Genomic DNA, 24,958 nt, shown 5'->3' with positions numbered 1-24,958 from the left:
TTTCCAGTAAACCATAGCTTTAAAGATGAACAAATACCAAAGCAGTGTAGCAGAGAAGCTGAAGAGGAGCAAACCTGTCAATGCCCCCATGCAGTTCTGTAACAGTTCTATATCAAGATTAACGACCAACATCCCACAGCTCCAACAGCTGTGGGTTTGGGGTCGTGTTTCTAAAAACAGTTTACAAAAAAGGAGAAAATCCGGCTCATCAGTTGGTCAGGACCAAGCGGACCAGCGGCCCCAAATGACATTTTAGATCAATTTACTATGCTGGTCCTTTTAAACAGTACCAGTTACAGCTTAGTAGAGACGAATGTTTGTTTACAGGAGTAGGTGTCCTTTTGAGTTAGAATAATTGTTACCATTTACTTACATTGTTCATGCTAAGCTAAAATTAACGGAGTTCTGCCAGATTAGGACAATGACTGTACTGGTTACAGAATGTTTATTTCCCATTTATCTAACTCTGGGCAAAATGGCAACAGACTACATTTCACTTAAGGGTGGAATATCTCTAATTAAATATATTTATAATGGAATTTAAATATTTCCTGTTCAGCTGTGTTGCCCTCTAGTGGTTCTTTTGTGTATTTTATATGTAAATGTCATTGTCTCAAAATCTACCCAGAGTAGGGCTGCAACTAACGATTATTTTCATAATCGATTAATCTGTCGATTATTTTTTCGATTAATCGATTAATCGGTTTGTTATTGAAGCGGAGGAAGACGAAGACGAAGAGACGGTTTGTTATTGTTTAGCTATTTAACCTATACAAGTGATGGATGCATTTCAGTTAAGAAAAAAAAACATAAGAGAATTGTGCAGTTGACTGCAATCTATTTTATTGCACATGAACACAGTCAGCAGTATAAAATGAGCTAAACAGTGCAAAATATCAGTCCAGAATATTTTTTTAGCATTAGCTGGAAGCCTGCTCCTTCCACCATGGATAGTGGCCTCATGTCTTTTACCAGCATGTTTAGAATAGAGTTTGTAAGTGGTATGAATTGCTGGGGGGTGAGTGTCTTGTTCCCCATGTAGTTGTCCATCGTTGCTTGTTTTTTTTCTGCATAAGAAACACAAATAGACTGAAATAAGTACACATATAAAATAAAGCAGCACACACACTACAACACTAAATCAATATTATATTATTTGAATTAATTAACAATATACAGTGATCATTTATTTTGAGGGTTACGTTCTACAAAATAGCCCGCAACAGGAGATATTCAGAAAAAAATTCTAATTTTTTTACTATTAAAAAGCTCTAAGTAAGAAGCTCATGAGGTTTTTACTTTGAGTCGGGAGTGTTTAAATTAGCTAGAGAAATGTGAAAAATGTTTATTTTGTGTAATACTGTTTAAGAAACATGATAAAAATGTGTTGTGAGGCGTTTTACAGCGTTAGACAGTAAAACAGCCTTTTAATAGTAAAAAAATGACTTTTTCTGAATTTCTCCTGTATTTAAAAATTGAAAGCGTACAACTATGCCGCGTTATATTCACCTGGACACAGCTCGTCTGTAAATTTTTCACCGCGGAGTTGTCCTTTTTTGAATGAGGAACATAGTTATGGGTTTATGCCGTTTTTCTCTTAACGAGAACATTCTTATAAACAGACGTGCTGAATTTGGCAAGCGCATGATTCACAACACGTAGGAGATTCACGATGGCATCTAGTCAATCAGAAGTAGAACACCGTAGACTGACGCGGCAAAAAAACATGTTTAACATCCAGTATAACGAACTCAGCTAAAACACTAAGTCCAGCTTGTTTATTTTCTGTTACTTACCGGGCTGGCTCTTCCAAATGACGGCTCACTTGACCGCGGTGCTCTTCCTCTGCTGCATCAGCCCCCACATGTTTTCGTCTCAAATGTTCACTTAGGGACGTCGTGCTTCCGTGCCGTGCTAGATGGTTTTTGCATATTTTGCAGGTCACCCGTCTTTTCATGGCATCTAGAGTAAAGTGCTCCCATACTCGTGAGGTTTTTGTCCGGGGTTTCTCTTCAGTTTTGTCGCTTCTATTTTTCTTCCGTATTTCCTCTTGTTCCGCCATCTCTCACAGCAAGATGAGCGTCCGTAACGTGATACGTCATGAAAACCGAGGGCACTCATTGGCTCATTTCTTCTTCTACGGCTCCACTGGTAGATCAGTGGCTCATTACTGCCACACACTGGCGGCAAATTTAACAGCTTGTAACCGATGTCAGATTGTGGTAAAAATAGACTCTATGCGGTAAAATATGATTATTAAACAACTAATCGATGACTAAAAAAGTTGTTAACTATTTTAATAATCGATTATAATCGATTAAATCGATTAGTTGTTTCAGCTCTAACCCAGAGGCAGTCACACTTGTGTAGATCTGCTGCCGTCCGTGCCTTCACAGGCTGTTTAATGGCATTGTTTGATATAGATATTAAAACAACATCATTTTTTGTTCGGAAGAGAAATAATTGATGGGTCAAATCTAGTTTTAGTTTGTGTATAAGTTGAGCTGCCATGTGGCTTCTGTGATGCTTTCATTCAAGATGCATCTAGATCACTGAGTCACTCAGTAGAGCAGTGTCATGTTTTATATGGCGCGGTATGGGGGCCAAAATTAAGACTACTGCCCAGCAGCAGGAGGCTATATAAATTCTGAAGCAAACTACCGACCTGATTAATGATAAGCTGGCACCGGTAACTGAGAGGCTGGCGCTGCTTACTGAGGAATAGCACCTTTACCGGCGTTACTACTAGATAAGCTAGGGACTAGCAGCGCTCGGCTGGTCATTGACTGGTTCACACACTCCCTCTGCTGTCTATTAGCATGGATAGGCTAGCGTTGGCCTGGATGGGCTGGTGTTAGCATTGGAGAGGCTAGCCATTAGCGTGCCTAGGCTGGCCACTAGCTAGATTTCCTACCCCCTTGACGGACCATTAGCATGGATAGGCCGACATTAGCATCGGAGAGGCTAGCCATTAGCGTGCCTAGGCTGGCCACCAGCTGACTAGTGACTCTCCGAGACATGCTAATGGCTAGCCTCTCCTATGCTAATGCCAGCCTATCCATGCTTAAGGTCCGTCAAGGGCGTAGGAAGTCCAGCTAGTGGCCAGCCTAGGCACGCTAATGGCAAGCCTCTCCAATGCTAACACCAGCCCGTCCAGGCTAACGTTAGCCTATCCATGCTAATAGACAGCAGAGGGAGTGTGTGAACCAGTCAATGACCAGCCAAGGGCTGCTAGTCCCTAGCGTATCTATTAGTAACGCCGGTAAAAGTGCTATTCCTCAGTAAGCAGCGCCAGCCTCTCAGTTACCGGCACCAGCTTATCATTAATCAGATCAGTAGTTTGCTTCAGAATTTATATAGCCTCCTGCTGCTGGGCAGTAGTCTTAATTTTGGCCCCCATACCGCGCCACAGTTTTATAGATGTATCGCTTTACTGCTGTGTTATCTATGTATCTTTATCTATATATCTATCTATATCTATATATCTATATACATCTTTATATCCATATATATATATATATCCATATATATATATATATTGTCAACAGTGTCCGTATTAAATCAACTCAACACACCAGCCTGTTTCATGGATTTTGATCAGGAGAGTGTTTAGCTGTCTGCATTGCTGAGTTCATGCAATAATACCTAGCTGCAGACCCTCTCCAAACACGCCCCCCTGTTGAGCTACCCCCGAGCTCAATAACAGCGGCCCTCCCAGCAAAAAACACAATTGAAAGAACACGTTTATACAGAAATAGTAATAATGTAATTAAACAGACAGGACTCCAGGTTTAAATATGAATGTATGGATTTTTTTTTCTTGCATACACACTTTATGGCCATCCCCAGTGAGATTATAAAACACAGATACCACCAACAAATGTTGCCGGACAATAGGCACAACATCAGAAAAAGTAATTAGTGGTAATCGTTTTAATTAACCCCTTAAGCCCACTAGCCTCCATTTATGGGCGCACGCCTCCTACAGCAACATATTTTGCATTAAGTATACAATTCACAAAACTAGTAAACTGATATTGACCATACACTAATCTGTAAAGAATATACTGTTAACACAAAAGCAGAAAAGTTTGGCTTTAGAAAAAAAGTTCAGACAAATGAAACAACCAGCAACAACTTTTATTGGCCTTACAAAAACCTTCCAAAAAATGTCCACACAATGCTACAGCCTCTTCAAAAATTCAGATGAGTCCAGAGCTTTTCTGAATTTCTCCGAGTATATGAGCAGTTCCATGGAATTAGGACATCAGCTGCCGCTCACTAATGAGACCAAGATAAATAGCAATTAGTAAAAATGACATTTACACCTAGAGGCTGACATAAACAATGTGAAAACAATACATATAGGCATTAGCACTGTTCTTGTGTTTGTAGAATACCTCCAGGCTACCACATTGCCGTCGTGAGTTTGCTGCTTATTAGATGAGGAGTCATAAATGGTCAAATAAATAGCCTATTGTTACGTTTATTTTGGCCAAAAGGCTTGCATGTAGCCCATTAAAAATTATATAAAACATATTTTGTGTCCATGACGTCTTCCCCCACTGCCAATAATGCTTAATTTTATATAAAACTGTTTCAGAAAAAAATTACGAATGCGCTATCTATCAAACTATGTCTTAAACGTTCAAATTTCTAGTACAAAATCTTCGCAAGTTGTAAAAATAATATAAATCTGTCTTTACCTGAACCGTCATTTCCATCTGTTGCAACACGCATGCGAGTTCTCGTCTTCGTTCATGCATAGGGGCGTGTTTGGCTGGGGCTGCGTCTGCAGCTAGACCTTACTCAGTTCATGAGGACAGAACAAAATTTTTACCCATAGTGCACTTTGTTTTTCACCATTTCCTGTCTGGTTCTAACAGATTCTCCCACATTATGGGTGAAACGCACCAGAGTCCACTCACACGCACAAAGAGACCCAAAGTTTCAGGTGGAAATGTTTATTCTGCTTGGACCAGATCAGAGTTCAGATGAGCTTTCACTCTGACCCAAAAGGATCAGACACAAACTCTGGTCCATGTAAACCAAACAGCACTGGTGTGACAACACCCTTGTGTAAATGGCTACAGAACCGGACTACTGAGAGTTGCTGCTGAAGGAATGAAATCTCTTTGGTCTTCCACCAGTGGGTTCGGTGTTTGGATCTGGTTTAGTTAAATTAATGATGACATGGTTGGTGGGTTTTGTTTTGGAGGTTCTGAGTGGTGGAACGTTTTACTGTGACTGTAAAAACAGAAGAAGATGTTTATCTGGAAGGGTTTTTGTCTGAAGAAGGACGGGGTTTGTGACAGTGTGTGGGGGAGGGGAGTTTGAACAAAAGAAGTGGCCTTTGTTACTCATATGTTCAGAGATTCTGAAAACGCATCACAAACAGCTCATTTAGCCTCACAGAAGCTAATCGGAGTTTAACCAACAACTCTAGGCTTTTAACTGCATAACAAGTCAGGAAACTAGAAAGTGTTTCAGTTCAAAATGATTGGAAATTCTTCAGTAGTCAGTTGTTGTTTTTACCCTGAGAGCTGTCTGTAGTGTAGAATTTTACAGGAAATCCTCACATACCTGACACAGATACTCGGTTGCTTGTTTACCTCCTAAACGTGTGCCAGAACAATGATGGAGTAAAAATTATAATCATATAACCTACTAACACACACACACACACACACGATGAGCTGATACCGGAGTCCCGCTGCATCTCATTTCAAGGTTAAAGGTAACATGGCTGATCACAACATTTACCATTGTTAGAAGGAAAGGTGCTAAGGTCAAAGGTAACATATCACACACACACACACACACACACACACACACACACACACACACACACACACACACACACACACAGCTCAAATTTCCTTTCAGTACCAAAAAGCAATGAAAGTGTGTAAACAAAGCTGACTGTTGGTGTCGAGGGAACGTTGGTTGGGAATGTCACTTTTTTCCATCGCATGTTTATTCTAATGTGTCAAAACAAACAAACAAACATGAATATTGGTGAAGAGAATGATTCTGTTTGATCATAGTTGGAGTTCAGGTCCTAAAGTTTGACTTTGTCTCTGATAAGGATGAGTGAGACACCCAAACAGCGTTGATGCTAAACCAGCAACAGTACTAGAAACAAACAACAGCAAAGTAATCTGATATAAATATATTACATCTTTATATGTTCACAGAGTTACTGAAGGTTAATATGATCTTCGTTTTGCTTCATAAACATTGTTTTTCTAATCAACTGGTTTTTTATGATGAAATCAAACGAATGCTTTCCAACAGAAGGTTGAAGCAGTGGAGTGGGGGGTTTACCTGCTGCCTTCAGGTGTCCACCTCCCTCCAAACTGTCTCTGATGTGAAAAGCTTCTCAACTGTTGCTCAGTGCAGTTGTTAGCATTCACGTGGGGGGAGGGAGCAGGGTGGAGCCACAGAGGCTGCACCAGAGAGCTGGTTGGGTGACCAGGACAGGCTGGTCCAGTGTAGTGTGTGGTTTGGGTTGGGTGGAGAGCGTATATTATGTCGATGGTGGAGAGCAGTCATGTCAGGCAGCAGACGTTAAGGTGTGGCTGGACCGCTGGAGGCTTCTCACCAGAGCTCTGGAGGGGATGAAGGAAGAGAACCCACTAGATGGTAAGGAACCTACAACTCCTGAGCAGCACCACCATCCAGATTTCCCACATTTTAATGACATCTTTCCTGTGAGTCTCCAAGTAGAAACGGAGCTGTGTCCTTTTCCACATGTTTAGTGTTTCAGCTGCTTCTCTTGTGTTAGAGCTTCACCGTCTGGCAGGTCCCTGATCTTTCTGAAGTCACTTCAGCTTTTCTACACATGCATTTTTGATGGTGTTCATGCAGCTGATTAATCTTTCCTGTTTTACTTTATTTGAGTTTCCATGAATGTCCTGACCTGACCGTTGGGAGGGATGCAGAACCATAAGTGTGGGTCCCTCCTTTTAAGATGGAGGTTCTGGTTCTGGTTGCTCCATGAATCAGATGCTGATGCTTCAGCATTCCGTTCATCAAACATATGAGTTGGTTTTAGAGTTGGCACATCTCTGGATTGAATTGTCAAGCAGTCTTCAACAGATGAATCTATTTAAGAGGACATGTCATCCATTCTAAACTGTGTAAAGGTTATAAATGATTCCCATCAAGCTTCCTGAACAGCCTCTGTTTGGAGAAGTGGACTTTACATCTTACAGACAAGTCTACGTCAAGCCAAGAGTAAAACCTGTTGATGTCATTTAAATCCGCTCAAATCTCCCAGAATTCCCAGTGGTTCATGTGGTTCTATACAAAAAAACTTCCTTCCAAATCCAACTACTGGATAATGAGCTGCATTCAGCTGCTGGTGATCTTTACACTTTATCTGTGGTTATTGACCTGCTATACATGTGTATTAACCATAACTTAGGTTTTCATTAAGAAAACTATAACTTTCATTTTTGTCCAATTTGTTTTCATGTAGTCGACTAATATAAATGTATTAGTATTCGGATGCAATAATTCTCAACTTGTGTAAAGGAAATGTGAACTACACCAACTTAAAACTGTAAACAAATATGAAAAATTAACATTTCACACTTCCATCCATTTTCTGACTTATTTGGGGTTGGGTCATAGGGGCAGCAGCCTAAGCCGAGAGCCTCTCTCCAGCCACTTGAACCAGCTCCTCAGGGGAATCCTAACCCCCAAATTCCACTACCTCCGCTCCGGTCCGCAGCCGCTCGCTTCCGAACTCAATTTTTACTGGTACCCGCTCTACAACGGCTCCCCTCCGGTGTGGAGACCTGAGGTGCGCAAACAAGCATGCGCGGGATTTTCGAGATCTTGCGATACAGTCCGAGCAATAAACGCGGAAGTTAGATCCAAACACCCGTTGTGTGGGAGAAGCATTGAAATGAACTGTTTAATCTGCCCATCATTTGTGTTGAGAGATCAGCAGTGTACGGATCAACAAAGTGTGACTATTTTGATAGTGGAAACTGTATTTATGGCTTACTTTTGTGCATTTAAAGTTCAGCCGCCATTGATAGTTGTTAAAAGTTGTTAAACCTGTGCATATGAAACAAAAAACGCCTTTTGTTTATCGATTTATTGTGAAATAACGGAAGTTGTGCTTGCTCCTTTTCCTGTTGGGCGGTTGTGATTACTGTCCATTGACTGCGGAGGTGCTCCTGCGTCCGGCAAAAATAGAATCAATTCTATTTTTGCCGGACGCCGGAACAGAGGGCGGCGCACTGCGCCGCACTGCCGGAGCACGGCCGCAGTAGTGGAATTGCTCTGATTGACTACAACGGGACCGATTTTGCTCCGGAGTTCGTGCCGGAGCGGAGGTAGTGGAATTTGGGGGTAAGGCATTCCCTGGCCAGCCGAGAGACATAAGCCGTTTTTGCAGAACAATGCCGTGGCGGCATCAGGGAGCCTTAGGTCGTTTATAAGTGGTCAGACCGTGGAGATAATGTGGTGCAATCATGTCCTTTTAATAAATGATTAGGAGATAGCGGTATAAATGGGGTATCGGGGTGGTCTCTGCGCTATCTTGAACATAATTTGCTTTTTATTGCAATTGAAGCTGCACTTGGTACATTTTTTTAACAAGCCGCTCCCGAAGGTGTCTGTCTCCATTTGTCCCTCTGCAGTCTCTGAGCTCCAGTTCTAACCTCCTGGAGTGCTGGAGCGCTCCATTGCCATCTCGGCTAACTTTGTTCATAAAGCAAAACTTACAGCCCGTATTTACTTTCATTTTCAATATAGTTGCCGGCCAGAGCTCGACAGTAGCTCCCCACGTCATCATGACACCTCCGTCTGTTGCGCCAAGGCGCCATCGTCATTTTTAGGACATACAATTACTGCAATATTACTACCAAGTAAGGCGGAACAAATGCTGCAAAATTCACTCAATGCCATGCCGGCATGGCGTGTTTATAAGACACACCATTGTGGTAACATTACATCAATATGCTGGCTCGGGGTGTCTTGTAAAAGGGCTATAGTCCCTCCAGCGCATCCTGGGTCTTCCTCTAGGTCTTCTCCTGGTTGGACATGCCTGGTAAACTTCAGCAGGGAGGCGTCCATAGGCAACCAAACTAGAAAGAAAAGAAGAAAGAAAAGAGTCTTTTATATCACACCTCTCAAGGTAAAAATCATGAGGCGCTTCACACACACACAAAAAAGTATAAAACCGATTTTAAAAAATGATTAAAAATATGTTTTAAATAAGAAAAAATTAAAATTGTGAGTTAAAAAAATGTAAGGCAAATGAGAGAGAAAATGAATAGGAACTAGGGAAATCGGTGGATCCCAGGAAAGGCGGAACAAGAGCAGAACACGGAAAGCATGGTGACGATGGTCACGCAACACTAGATGCCTGAGCCACCTAAACTGGCTCCTCTAAATGTGGAGGAGCAGCTGCTCCTTGCTACTTTGGTCTACTCCAAAGCTCATCCCGGGTGACCAAACTTCTTACCCTATCTCCAAGGGAGAGCCTAGCCACCCTGCAAAGAAAACTCATTTCGGCCACTTGTATCTATGATCTCATTCTTTTGGTCACTACCCAACGCTTGGACACAGGAGGAGGTTGGAACATAGATTTGACGGGTAAATCGAGAGCTTTGCCTTCTGGTTAAGCTCTCTCTACACTAGGGTTGTCACGGTAACCGGTATAGCGGTAAACCCCGGTAAAAAAGTTGACAATAAAAATAACCGTCCAGTTTTTAAAAAACTATATTATCTCGGTGGGTTTACCGTGGCCGCGGTTTCGGCGCGATGACCCTTACCAGCCACCGTCGCTTCAGCTGAAGTTCCCGCGGCGCGCACACGCACTTTTTAGTTTGCAACGGCACCAAAACTTTGAAGCTGAAATAATGGCCGAAGGAGGAGACGGCAGCGCCCAGGACATCCATCAGCCCTCAAAGAAGACTAAATTGGAAGTATGGGCATATTTTGGATTTCTGAAAAATGCTGAGGGACAGTTAATAGAAGACGGCTATCCCGTTTGCAGAACGTGCAGGAAACAAGTGTCTGCAAAAGGCAGCAACACTTCAAATCTAATGGCACATCTGCGTGACCATCACCCACGTCTCCACAGCCAGTGCAAGGTAAGTTAACATTAGCATTTTAGCTTAAATGCATGACGTGAGGACTTTTGGCTGAGGGAGAATACGAGTCACTGTACACTGCAGCCGCAGCGTCCTCTGCCAGCATTTAAACCGTGTCACGGACACCCTGTTGCTGGATGAAACATCTTATTTGTTGATGATGAAGAGAAATACACAATTAGTTCCTTGTCATTGATTTGTTTACTTATTCAATGCCATTTATACTTGAACGTTTGGATTTGATTACATAGTGTAGTAGTTATTTTAGTAATTTGTTTAAAGTGGCTATTTATTTTAAATACATATTTTTTAAGGTTGACTTGTACAGTGCTCAAGTCAAGTGTGGACTGGAGTTTTAGATTTTCATTTTGATAATGAAGAAAACAAGTATATGAGAAAACAAGTGGTGTTTCTTTGATTTGTTTACATATTGTTTATGTTTCGAATGTTTGGATTTGTATAATTTAAACCTGCACTGACTACTGTAACATGTTCCAGAAAAATAAGCTATTTGTTCCTTTACTTGTGAAAAGTTGCACTTTTGCTAAGGCTTTGTGTTATTTTAGCTTTAATAAACACTGTTAAACCTTTTCAGAACTATTTCAGTTTGTGTAGAACAAGACTATCAATGCTTTCTGAACATATGCAACACCGTTTAAAAAATACCGCGATAATACCGAAAACCGTGATAATTTTGGTCACAATAACCGTGAGGTTAAATTTTCATACCGTGACAACCCTACTCTACACCACGACAGATTGGTACAACGCCTGCATCACTACTGAACTTTAAATGCACAAAAGTAAGCCATAAATACAGTTTCCACTATCAAAATAGTCACACTTTGTTGATCCGTACACTGCTGATCTCTCAACACAAATGATGGGCAGATTAAACAGTTCATTTCGATGCTTCTCCCACACAACGGGTGTTTGGATCTAACTTCCGCGTTTATTGCTCGGACTGTATCGCAAGATCTCGAAAATCCCGCGCATGCTTGTTTGCGCACCTCAGGTCTCCACACCGGAGGGGAGCCGTTGTAGAGCGGGTACCAGTAAAAATTGAGTTCGGAAGTTTCGAACTGTCTCGCTTCTCACCAGTTTTAAAGCATTTTGCCGGAGATTTCATCACGAAATCCCATCCCTGTGGTGGCGCCATCTTCCTGCGTGCTTGTGTGTTTCTAGCGTGGTTCCACTTCGTCTTTTATAGTGAACTTATAGTTCACGTGACTAGAACTAGAATTGTGCAGTACGTGCACGAATCGTACAAGTGCAGTACGTGGCTAGAGGCGCGCAGGTTCACGCGTGCGAAACGAAAACGGCGGGTTCCTATAGGGCGGGGCCATGATGTAGGTGAAAGCCGGTGTATAAATGACAAACAAAGCTCGGGCGCCACCCGGGCGGTAAGTCGTCAAGTATTTACCGCCCGACGAGAAAATTTAGCGCCATTGGCGCTCGGGCGCTTTAAAGGTCCACCCCTGCCTCATTGTCACTGAAGTCTGTGAGGCACTTTGGTTGGCGCTGTGCAGTGATTTTGTCTCATTACCTGACCAAAACAAGTGGGCAGACATCTCCCAGGAATGCTGGCGTGTTTGGAATTTCCCAAATTGGTTGGGTTGCGTGGATGGAAAACATGTGATCATAAAAGCACCACCAAATGCAGGGAGTGATTTTTTTCAACTACAAAAGAACTCATTCCCCTTGTGCTCATGGCTGTGTGTGATGCTAACTATAGATTTAGCATGGTGGACATAGGGGCATATGGGCAAGAGAGTGATGGTGGAGTTTTTCAGGAGTGCATGTCCGGGAGCAGCCTGCTCCATGGAACCCTGGACCTACCACCCCCGGCCAACCTGCCTGGTTCCACAATTACTGTTCCACACTTGTTCCTAGGTGATTCGGCCTTCCCTCTCCACCAAAACCTGATGCGGCCTATTCCAGGTATGTTATCATTAGGATGTGATATGATAAAGATTTCATTAATTGGGATTATTATATAACCTAATCTTTTAACTTAACTTGCAGGAACAAACCTTGATGACACACAGCGGATTTACAACTACCGCCACTCACGTGCCAGGAGGGTGATAGAGAACAGCTTTGGCATCCTGGCAGCCCGATGGCAGATCCTGAGACGACCAATCGACTTCCACTCTGACAAAACTGTTAAAGTTGTGAAGGCCTGTGTGGCTTTACGCAATTACCTGCGCAGCACTGATGCAGCCAACACCCCAGCCACCCGCTACATCCCACCTAGGTTCTCAGACTCTTTAAAATCTGCAGGTGATGTGGTGTATGGGGAATGGAGAACAGTAGTTGCCGGTGACAGCAACCTGTTGGATGCTGGACAGCTCAGCAAGGCACGAGCAACTCGGGCTGCAATTTCAGCCAGAAATGACTTTAAGTCATTCTTCCTGTCACCGCAAGGACTTGTACCTTGGCAGGAAAGCGTGCTAAGGAGAGGTACACTGAATGAAGCCTCTGGTCTGGTCTGAATCATGTGTCTGCGGATGGAAGGGATCAAACCATGTGACAATGCTACCCCATCTGCTCTCTCAATTAACCACTCTTTCTCCCACACCTCGTGCATCTGGTGGTGGAACGGGCATGTTAATTTCCAACAAATGGATATATAGTCAGTTGCTACCCATCACTAAATACAACTCCTTTGAATACCATGCCATCCAGGTAACTGTACTGAAAAAATTATTTTTGGTTGTCATATATTGCCAACCAGGTCAACTCGTAGACTTTCTTGATGAACTCGACACCCTGCTCTCCTCCATTCCTGAGCATGACTGTCCCACAATGGTCCTTGGAGACATGAATATTCAGCTGGACAATCCCAGCTCATCAGGCTTCCTGTCACTAATGTCTTCATTTGATCTAAAACTAGTACAAAGCCCTCCAACTCACAAAGCTGGAAAAACACTTGACCTCATTTTCACCAGAAACTGTCATAGACACAATCTCTGTCACACCGCTGCATCTTTCCGATCATTACTGCATCTGTTTCAGCATGACTACATGGAAGGTCCACTGCTTCCTCCCCAATGGTCTCATTCCGCCGCAACCTCCGCAATCTGGCACCCAACCACTTCTCTCTTGTTGCCTCCACTCTTCCATCTCCAAGCACATTCTCTGCTTATGAAGTGAATGATGCCACCGAGTCACAGTGCTACTGTGACACTCTGCTCTTGTCTTAACAACTTGTGCCCTTTAGCCACTAGACCTGCTAGATCCTCTCAGTTGCACCCTTGGCTAAATGATACCCTCCAGTCTCTACCTACCAATTTTAGAGCTGCGGAACGGAAATGGCGCAAAACAGAAGATCCTTGTGATCAATTGAAATTTCATGAATTACTGTCCTCATTCTCTGCCAGCATCACTGATGCAAAGAAAGCTTTCTACACTGACAAAATTCTCAGCTCTACTCACTCTCAGAAACTATTTTCAACATTCAAAACTCTGCTCAACCCTCCTTCTCCACCTCAACCAACAATCTATCTGCTGACACCTTTGCCTCCTTCTTCACTGACAAAGTGGCAGCTATAAGCAAACAGTTTACTCAACTGGCGACTCCTGAACATTCGCTACCACAAACTCCTTCTAGCCCAACCATCTCAAGCCCTACTGCTTCATTTTCCTGATTTGCCCCTGTCACTGAGAACTGTGTGTCCAAGCTTCTCACGTGCAGCCGCCCTACTACATGCCCACTTGACCCCATTCCGACTAAGCTGCTCCAAGCTATTGCTCCTACAGTAGCCGCAGCAGTCACGCATGTGATCAACGCTTCACTGACATCTGGTACATTTCCCACCTCTCTCAAGCATGCTCAGGTTAAACCGTTGCTAAAAAAAAAACCCATCTCTTCCTCCAAATCAACTACAGACCTATCTCTCTCCTCCCTTTTCTGTCCAAAATCATTGAAAGGGTGGCTTTCAAGCAGATCACAGAATACCTCTCTCAAAACTGTCTGCTTGACCCTTACTAATCTGGGTTCAAAAAGGGCCACTCCACTGAAACTGCACTGTTAGCAGTGATGGAATCCTTAAAAGAAGCTAGAGCGACTGCCAAATCCTCAGTGCTTATCCTGCTCGACTTATCGGCTGCATTTGACACTGTCAACCATGGCTTCCTTTTGTCCACACTCTCTAGCATAGGCATCACAGAGAAAGCACATGCCTGGTTTGAATCGTACCTCACAGGACGATCATTCAGTGTATCTTGGCTTGGACAGTCCTCTACTGTGCACCATCTTGCCACAGGAGTCCCCCAGGGCTCTGTACTAGGACCTCTTCTCTCTGCCATATACACCACCTCGCTGAGTGAGATCATTCGATCACATGGCTTCTCCTACCACTGCTATGCAGACGACACCCAGCTCTATCTGTCATTTCCACCGGACGACCACACTGTCTCTGCACGAATATCAAACTGTCTCTCTGACATATCAAAATGGATGAAATCCCACCATCTCCAACTCAACCTCTCTAAAACTGAATTACTTGTCATCCCATCAAAACCATCCATACAGCACAATATCTCAATCCAAAATGACTTCCTATCTCTGGCTCCTTCAAAGGCAGTTCGAAATCTGGGTGTTGTGATTGATGAACACCTGACTTTTAAAGATCATGTTGCCTCTGTTGCCCGTTCATGCCGCTTTGCGCTGTATAACATGCAAAAGATCAGACCATACCTAACACAACATGCCACCCAGCTCCTGGTGCGATCTACTGTAATCTCCCGCCTCGATTACTCCAATGCCCTTCTAACTGGTCTTCCAGCCTGTAATGTGAGACCTCTTCAAATGGTCCAGAACGCAGCGGTGCGTCTGGTCTTCAATCACCCAAAAAGAGCACACGTCACCCCTCTGTTCATTGCGCTCCACTGGCTACCGCTAGCAGCACACATCAAATTCAAATTACTAACACTAGCATACAAAGTCTGACATGGTACGGCTCCCATCTACCTGAATCCTCTTGCAAAGGCTTACGTCTCGGCCCGGCCGCTCCAGTCATCACAGGATCATCGGCTAGCAGTGCCTACACCACGCTCAGGACAATCCAGACTCATGCATCGTTCCACAAATGTGGGATGACCTTCCAAGCACTACCAGAACTGCGGCTTCTTTTTTAATTTTCAAGAAACTCCTGAAGACCCTGCTCTTCACAGAGCATCTTCTAAACTAGCACCCTCCCTGCACCCGTCCCCCCTCTCTACTGTCCACTCCTTGTTCCCTCCTCTCCATGATTGATGTCAAGTTGTTGTTATTGTTGTTGTTAGCCTCAAGGGCAACATGCCAATTATCACTTGTAAGTCGCTTTGGACAAAAGCGTCTGCTAAATACATGAACATAAACAACAGCTTTCAATTCTGCGGTCAGTTTATTCAGTTCTCTAGGCAACAAGGAATAGAGCTCAACTCAATGTGTTAAATCACACCATTTATTGTGTTCAAGGTTGGGATCTTGTAAACTTAAATGACATGTAACTCAATCTGAGTTAATTCACATGAAAAAATAAAAAATAAACCATAAAAAAAATCTACTGTGAATTTTTTGACTCTATCGCCTCATACAGCAGCTGGTAGATTTTGAACTGGACTGACATTTTCTTTTCAGATGGTATTTTTCCAAGCAAGTCAGCAACAACATGTCCAAATCTGATGTCTTCTGTGTCATTTAGGACAGCTTTGTCATGCTCAATCCTGTCAAGCCTTTTGAGCAAAACGTCATCCATCTTCTTCCTCCTCTTTGGTGCTGGGCCTGGACTCGTTAAGACACTGGTTAAACCTGAACAGAAAAGCAGTTTTGTAAATATTTTAAAATACATTTCCAATTAACTAAGTCTAAGTACAACTGCACATACCACCACTGGATCCTGGAGAGGAGAAGACCTTTTCCATTGGACAACTGTTGGAAAATGTGTCTTGGAGGGTGCATGGGCATATTGTGCTGATTTCAGGTTAAATGGATGATGATAATGAAGGAGACGGTGTTGGGACAGGGGAGGGTGGGGAATCAGACTGGAGGAGATCTGCCTCTGATTGTGATTCCTCCTCAACCTTTAAAATAAATAAAATAAAATGAACATATACTTATTTTATTGAAGCTGTTTGTTATTCAACATTAACAGAAAAAATATAGTCTTTCTATGAATCCTGTGATCAGACACATTTCTTAAACCTTCACAGAAAAATAACTTTTCTTACCACGGCTGATGTCACGTTGGTCTCTGTTGCTCTATGTTTAATGAAAGTTGAGAGCCAACTCAGCTCTTTTAGAATTGGTGGAGTGTTGTGGTTTCCACCAGGACCACCCCTTTTCCCTTTTTTCCCCTTCCTTGCCTTCACATATCGGTCCCTCATGTTTTTCCAGCATTTTTTCACAGCGTCCTCGTCTTTTCCGACTGTGCGAGCTATTTCTCTCCTAGAATTATTTATGTTTATGTTTATTTATTTAGCAGACACTTTCATCCAAAGCGACTTACAATTTATAGCCTATATGGCATGTTGTGATCTGTGGGGGAAACCGGAGTACCCGGAGGAAACCCACGCATGCATGGGGAGAACACGCAACTCAACGCAGAAAGGCCGCAGCCGAGTTTCGAACCTGCAACCTTCGTGCTGCAAGGCAACAGTGCTAACCACTGCGCCACCATGCAGCCTATTTACAGCATGTTGATCACAGTGATCTTTGAGAGCTGAATCATACAAATGCCTGTATTTACGAACCTCTGCCATAACTAGTTCTTGCCAGTCCGCCATGTTTTTCCGCGTCCGACCATCCGCGTGGTTACAAAATTTCCTAGGTGCGCGGTGCGGAAAGTTTGGGCTGTGCGGAGGCGCGGTGGAGGGGCGTGGTTGTTAAAATTACGCAAATTTTCCGCGTGGAGCCGTGCAGACCTCGCGGACGCGTCAAGCATAAACCAACCTTGAGTGTTCGCGGCTCCCGGGTCAGGGGGTTTAAGATTTTTGGTGTCTGCCTGATTAATCCCGGTGGCTGCCTGGCGGGATCTGAGTCCTTGGGCTCTGTTGGGCTCTGTGGTTGGCACTAAATGCACTTTGATTTATTATCGTGATTGTTCAGTAAAACAATGTTGATGTTGTATTTCGTCATCGGGTTGACGCAGCGATAGCTTGCTCCTGTTGTACTGTTGTGTGTCCCTTATCTTTATTTATTTTTTTGTCCTTCTGCAGGTCTAGAAGCAGACTGTTGGTCATCATTGATTGTTTATTTTTGTGGACCCCCCCCCCCCCCCCCATGCTTTATAAAATTATGGCCATATTTCAGGTTTTTTCAAAAGCTGCCATTGAAATTTAGATGTGTCTTTGTTGACTTTTTAAAATATAACCCCCCCACCCCAGAAAAACATTTTATATGGTTTAAAATGTTGCTTACGTTCAACTGCAGATGTCTCGTGAAGCAGTAAGAAAGATCAGGAGATGGATCCTTTGTGGGAATCAGCTGCTGACGGGTGTTTAGCTCGACCGGTTATGACTGGTATTAGCCGCTCCACCACCCAGTGTTGGAACAGTGATACAGCATCATTGTTTATATCAAACTCCACCAGCTCTAGTTAAAAGGGGCTGGTGAAACCTGTTTTATTTTCCCGTGTCTGCTTTTTCTTTTATTTTTCCTATTCAGTATTTCTCTTCTAACTATATTTACCAACCTAAAAGCACGTGAGTGAAAAACAATTCAACAACTCAGTAGCCACAGAAATCAAAATGTAATGACCATTATTTAAAGGGGATTATTGTGACTTTGTATTTAAAGTTATAATAGTTATAGGTAAGAAAACTCACCAAGTCAAAGATGATTTAAAGCAGGGATGTTTTACTTTGATCTGTTTTCAAAGCACAAAACATTTTAATCTTTTTAACATGACTTCACTTTTACTATTCATGATCTTATGAATCAAACTTTTCCGCATCATAAACTTAATGATGCCAAAGGCATCACAGAGCGTTTGTCAGGCATTTTTAGGGGAAATGTAATTCAGTTGCTGTTGAAGACAAATGAAACACTTTTTCCTATTGACTAACTTAAGTTGAGGTAGGTGTCAGTTTGCATGGAGAGCAGCTAAAGTCCCTCAGAAACTACTGTGTAAACATTAGTTTTCAACATTCCAACAAGCACATCCCAAGTGTGTGCTAAGAGTAATCACTACTGTTGATGTCACAGCTATCAATTCAAGTATAGCTCACTGTTGATGTCAAACTTAGAAAATGCTTAAGTATCAATTACTGTTCTATGATATAAAGTAAAAAAAAATACTTTCGTGATTTCTATTTCCTTCAAGTCCCTCCCCTGGCCTCTTCAGCAAATTGAATCATTTATGCAAGCCTAATGTGACACCGCCCAGCAAAAGCACCAGATGTGTTGACAGAATGTCAACCAGTAACCAGGAGCAACCCACAAGTTATTTTTTGTAACCCTAAAAAGCCATGGCATCCTTTCTGTGTTACACTAATATCAGGTAAAGGAAGCTAGAGGCTAACATTGAGCTAACAATGCTAATGGTGAACTAGAAATAACTAGTTGGCTCTGAACATATCTCAAGTTAGCATTTCAATTACAAACAACTCGATATTCCAGTGAAATGTATTTCTTGACGATGGGAAAAGATGAGTATAGTGACTTCCCCGTAATTGTAAGGTTGCAGGTTTGATCCCCACTTAGTTGGTCGTTGTGTCCTTGGGCAACACACTTGACACTCCTTGCCTGCTGATGGGAGGACCGGTGGCGTCTGTTTGGTATAGGCCTCACCTCTGTCGCTGCGACCCAGGGCAGCTGTGGCTACATTGTAGCTCATCCCCACCAGCATGTGAATGTGTGGGTGACTGATTGTGTTGTAAAGTGCCTTGGGGGGGTTGTAGAACCCTAAGAAGGCGCCATTTAAAAGGCCCTAAATCAGATAACGGCCATTTACCATCTACTTATCAACTTACTGTGTAAGTCTTTGCTCCTCATCTAGAGTCGTCTTACTGATCCGTAACTGACAACAGTTGTGAAACTCACGCACAGACTTGTAAACATCAGGGTAACCACCTGTTTTGATGTAAACATCTAATTTCCCTGCAGCTTAATGTTGGTTAACGTCATTTCATGCAGCTGTGTGAGGTAAAAGCTTGTACCACTGTAGTTCAGTGTTCAGTGATGTGTGCTCGGGGGAAGACTAATGCTTGGGCATGCACTTTGGTCCTCCTCAGAAAGGCCAGCAGCATGGCTGGGGGAGCTAATTTGTGTGAGGGGTTGGGAGGTGGGGGTTATTGTTGAGCGCCAGAGAAAATAGGACTATCAGTTCCACTCAGATAACCCTAGCTGTCATTGGACCTCGGGCCAAGTGGTGACCTCAGGGGCTTGAACTCTCTGGGTCATGTGACCAAGCCATAAAGTGACCAGTGGTGTTGGGCTCCGGTCGTGGCCAGAGAGAGCCAGGCTGTGGTGGAAAGAGGTTGCTGAGAGAGAGCAGAGGGAGATTTCAGAAACGTCATGAGGAGCTCGGGCCCATTCTTCTTCAGCTGCTTTTCTGATTGAATGGGGTCCAGGCAGACTGGGAGAAGCATGAGATGGATACATGGGAAGGTAAAAGTCTTTGTGAGCAGGACCATAAATGGGTTTGAATGGAGGGGGTGTAGTGGTGTGTGAGTGGCTCTGCAGAGCTCCGGTTCATGCTTTTGGGTTTTATTTTGGTCCTTCCTTTGGGTGGGTGATCTTCTGTTGTCTTTTATTTCAGTCGTATTTTATTTAAAACTTTAGTTATTCTGGAGTGCAGTTTATAATATAATCTTAAAACTGTCATGTAAAAAATCCAGAGTTTTATTGGGGTGGTTCTTCTCCTTGTTAATAAAATAATGGTTAATAATTATCAGAGTATGCTAATGTGCAGCTTTTATGTGGATCCGACCAATCGCGTGTTGTGTTGACATGAGAGTTGGGCTGTATGCTTGCTGTGTGCCTCTTCTGTGTGTCATTAACATAGCGGTTTGATTTCAGCAGCTGTTGATTGCTTCTGCCTTTGTGCTGCTTCACCTCAGCTTTACACAGTCAGATGTTGATTGTAGGGACTAGAATAAAGTTAAGAAAGACCCCCCCCCCCCCCCACACACACACACACACACACACACCCTGTATTGCAAGAGTTTGGAATGTGATCCCTCCTCATTCTTTAGATTTACCTCACATGGTAAAGGAGCTGTTATCAGTGATCAGTGAACGGGGTGGAATCTGAGGGTTTTAAACCCGAGGGTGAGCGCAGCTTTTGGCTGTTTGTCCTTCAGCTGATGCTTTTTCCTTCAAGACCAACATGTGAAAGAACCGTGCTACTGTATTCATCCCCTCCCCCTCATGTTAATCCCTTAGCTAGCTGCCTTGTTTTTTTGTGCTCCAGATGAAAGGGTTCATACGTTTCTGCTGCCCCTCCTCTTCAACACCTTAAGTTCTTCAGTTTTATGCGAGAAAGAGAGAAGTGAGCTAAAACTGAGCAAAACGAGCCCTCCATGAGAGGTTGTTTATGTCGATGAGGATTGGGGGGGACAGATCAATGTGTGAAGATCAATAGTAGCTGTGGGGGGAGGTCAGGGACTCCTGTGACTCTAGAGTTCCTCTATAAATAGCCAATGACGGAGGAGGCTCATTCCTGCTGCCCATGCGTCTTTTCCTCTAATTTCACTGAAACAAATCCATCTTAGCAGCCCTCGTTGTCAGACCTAACCGTCAGGTCCATCATGTTGTAGATCTTTGTCTTTCAAGGGTGTGTTGTTTCAACTGCACCCCTCCCCCCAGCACAAACACACAGGCAGTCACAGGACTCAACTATCTGATGCATTTTAGATGTAGGGTTCATCTTCATGATTGTTTTCAGTCAGCATGAAAGTTTGGTCAACCCCGGATGACACACATTTGGATTCATCAGAAGAAAGCACCAGACTCACGCAGTTAGGCAACGGTTTGTTTGGCATTTCTGTTTTACTAGTTTAGTTTGGATAACAGGTGGGACTCAGCCACTTTCAGGCTGTTTTCCTTTTGTCAATATCGTGACCACATAGGTCCATTTAGAGCAGATACTGGTCCAGTTCTTTTCCACACACAGGAAGCTTCAGACCTCCACACAGGCTTGGTCTGAGCTTTAATGTATCTGATCCTGTTGAAAATAAGCCAGTTACAGGTCAGGTTGAAGAGGTGACCACTCCTGCTCCCCAGGCCGTTGCTGCAGGAGACGGACACAAATGCACCTGCGTCGTTTGGCTCTAAAACAAATACGATTGCTGACAGGGAAGTAGCTTGTTTCATGCTAGCTGCAGCTTCAGTGCAACATTTAACAAAATGGAGGGATAGGCTACAGCATAGGCCTTTGGAGAGAGTACACTATTTCAGCAACAGCACCTATGCTACTGCCTACACGTTCATCTGAGCAATCACTTGATGTGTTTGGAGAGAGTCAGAGGTCCTCTGACCACCACCAGCAGGGGAGGTGTCCTGCCCTAGGAGCTAGGATTGATCTTACAACCTCTGATTACTGGACAACCCCCGCTCCACCTAAGCTAGGGCTGTCTCTTAAAATAAGAATGTTTAAGCAGAGGGGATCTGTTCACAGTGACACACACACACACACGCACACGCGCACACGCACACACACACACACACACACACACACACACACACACACACACACACACACACACACGCACACACACACACACACACACACACACACACTTCCTTTCTGACTGATAATGCCACAGAGCTCAAGTTAAAATGTTTTCAACACGCCTAGGATGACACATCCAGCAACATGCAGGGTGCAGCATTCTGCCGCTCTGCTGCCACACACACCAATGTGTTTAGCTGTAACGAGCTGCCGTCACCGTTTCCTCGGTAACAGCAGCCTCAGGCAAAAACGCCTCAACTGTCCAGCTTCACAAACAAAAGGAACAAAATATTTAAAACTCAAAAGGCTAAATCAGTGAGTGTCTGTTAGCATAGCATCACTATAACGTGAGTAAGGCGGCAAGGGTCCGACGATCACATTCAGCCTTCTACAGTAGAAACACGGCAAACAGCAGCTGCTGCTGTAGACGGTGAGGTCTCAGAACCTACAGTGGCGATATTCCTGCTCCTAGCGTCATGTGACTTACTTCTATTGTCGCCAAATGATCTGAAAGACATTTCAAAACACAAGTGAATGTCTGGATAAACCCAGAGGAGCTCCTAGCTGAAGGGGTCAGCGTTTGGTCTGCTGGTGTTTTATTGTGGAAGTTTTTTAGGGAGTACAAACAAACCACCTCGTGTCCATGACGACCTGTAGCTGAACGACAGCTTGTCCCGTCAGGTCACCAAAGCTCTGGACCAGGTGGATCTTATGTGGACAGAGTCAACACTCTCATGGAGTAGAGACCGATATGGGTTTTCTATTGCTGATACATAGAGGCCATGGTCAGCCGATGGCTGATTTTTTTGCTGCCGATGTTTTGGGCAGATATTCATGGGCGATATCTAGATGTTTACCTCACATTATCTTCATGCTAAAAGGTTGCTAATAACATCAGTTGATGCACGATCCTTCTGAAGCTGATTCAGGTTTTATACTCTGAATTAAATCAACTGTTAAATCTTAATGTTGCAATCAGAGATCTAACTAAAGGTAATCACACAAACCAAGTGTTAAATATCCAAAACTGGTACATAGAAAGACATTTTAACTTAAAATAATTCTTAGAGCCTCTATTATGCAGAGGCTACTCAGGAGCATAAATTTATTTAAGTTCAGTTCTGCAAAAGTGCTGGGCTGCCCGTGGAAGTGCCTGGCTTTAAGAAGGTATATCTGCCCTACCCCTATCATGGAGCCTTGGCCTCTAAATACGGGTGAAACTGGGAAAAGTGGAATCTGCTGCAAAAGTTCATTTATGTCACTAATTCAACCTAAAAGGTGAAACTAATCTGAGGCAGACTCATTCCATGCAAGTCCAGATGTTTCAGCCTTTATTTGTTATAATTGTGAAGATTATGGCTGACAGCTGATAAAAACCCCACATTCAAAATCTCAGACAATCAGAATATTATGAAAAGTTTCTCTATTCCAGACTCAAAGTGTCACACTCGGATCAGCTACAGGTATAGGGTTCTTGGACCTTTAGATGGTCTCTCGGTCTCTGACATAAATGGACTTTTGCACCAGATTCTAGTTTTTCAGTTTCACCTCTTTTAGCATCACGGCTGCTGGAAATGCTGGATCTCAGTCCCACAGGGTAGCTGAAAGTGGGAGGAAGTAGGGAGAGGCAGGGAGGGGGTGGTGGTGGAGGCAGCGGAAAAGTACAGCAGATTCCTGCAACCCCCGCTCTCTGTCTCAGCTGGACATGATTGTGATGGAAAGCCTGAGACAAAACCCCTTGAGTGGCAGGTCCTGTTCTGAGTTCTACCTTGTCCTTTGTGTGCTGATGGTGTCCAACAGGAAGATCGGACCACGACCTGACTCAGCATGATGCTGTGCGGGAACGGCGGTAGCTTGGAGGGGCTTCCGATCGCTGATCAGATCTCATGTACCTGAAATGTTTGCTTGGAGCTTTTGGGAGCAGCAAAGAGAAGCAGGACTGTTTGTCTTTGTCTCTGAGCGGGACTTTTAAGATGGTGGACTTGTGTCTTCTGGCTTGTGTTTGGAATGGAACCCGGGCTGACCTCTTGGGAAACAATGCAGCCTTTAATGAGCCCTGAGGGGTGTAGGGGGGCTTTGTGTGTGTGTCACATTCTATCGGGGGTTCTGGCACCCGCTCTATAAGCAGAGAAGAAGAGGGTGGAGTTCAAGATGAAGCGGTTTTTATGACTGTTGATCATCTCCTCAGGGGGATTAGTTATCGTGTCTCCTTCGTGACCTTGTGACTGATCACACCCCCAACTTCTTCAGCTTCTACGAGCAACTAAATCCTTCAGTGGCCTGAAACATTTGTCTAAACCTAACTTTGATCATATTTTATCCCTAAAACAACTATTTTTTTAATGTAGTTTTATTGTGACTTTGAATAGATTCCTGTGGTCATCTCTACATTTCTGTGTGGTGAGGCCTCTGAGGATGAGACACATCATTGACATTTAGATTGTTTGTAGCTCTTGTCCTTTAATGTCCCTTACTTCTGATCTAAAACAGGATCCATAAAACCAGAATTTTTAAACTTTACTGGTCTTGCAGTTCCACTTGCCACCTTTACGTCTTTTATTAAGACAGAATGATTTCTATAGCGCCTCTCAAGATCGAAGTCACTATAATATGAGAAACAGCTAACATCTGAGGTCCTTTATCTATAGTTTGACTGATTGGCAGATGGACATATAATCCCTGTGAATGGTTTAAAGGGAGTTTAATATTAGAGCCCCTCCCAACCCGGGATAAAGGGTATTTCTGTGTGGGGTGGGGCTGAGACTGACCTGGAGCGTTTTCCCAGGACTTTGTTGTCCAGCTGGCCTTGGCGTGAGATTGGAGCAGGTATTTACAGTCACGTATCACAACTAGTCTGTGTTAGTTGGTCTTGAGCCAACACACGTTCCAGAGAATCCTGTTGGGAATGATGCATCCCAGGGTTTGTAGGAGAATATCTGCCTGTGCGTGCAGCTCATGGACCTTTGATCTTGTATCAACGTCCTTAAAGCTCCAGCCAATCACAAACGCTCCCTTGATGATCAGTTGGCTCACTAACCTTTAATGTTTGTTTTCTGAGTCTTACTCAACCGTTCCTGTCTTTGTCTCACCTTTCATCTTACTAATTACATGATGGTAAAATCTGGATCTGTATGATGTTAATGTCATCTGCTGGCAGGAGGAGGAGGAGTCACGCTGAGATCA

General features: G+C 43.6%; 1 protein-coding gene across 6 annotated transcripts in view; it reads left to right on the top strand.

The window, feature by feature from the left end:
* The window catches only part of nr6a1a (nuclear receptor subfamily 6, group A, member 1a), a 189,452-nt gene that overhangs the window by 119,189 nt on the left and 45,305 nt on the right, over positions 1-24,958 (top strand). Inside the window, exon 1 of one of the 6 annotated variants that reach the window (XM_015971816.3) lies at positions 6,341-6,645. The exons of 4 other annotated variants lie outside the window; for them this stretch is intronic. In XM_015971816.3, the coding sequence (XP_015827302.1) occupies positions 6,621-6,645 (25 nt within the window). In that variant the 5' untranslated portion in view covers positions 6,341-6,620. Of the gene's footprint in view, positions 1-6,340; positions 6,646-19,412; positions 19,711-24,958 lie in introns of those variants that run through there. One more of the 6 variants, XM_054731177.2, reaches the window with a different exon arrangement.

The sequence above is a fragment of the Nothobranchius furzeri genome, chromosome 17, assembly GCF_043380555.1.
Source record: "Nothobranchius furzeri strain GRZ-AD chromosome 17, NfurGRZ-RIMD1, whole genome shotgun sequence".
NCBI classification, from domain to species: domain Eukaryota; kingdom Metazoa; phylum Chordata; class Actinopteri; order Cyprinodontiformes; family Nothobranchiidae; genus Nothobranchius; species Nothobranchius furzeri.
Note: the sequence above shows the minus strand (reverse complement) of the source record. Positions and strands in the feature narration are given on the sequence as shown.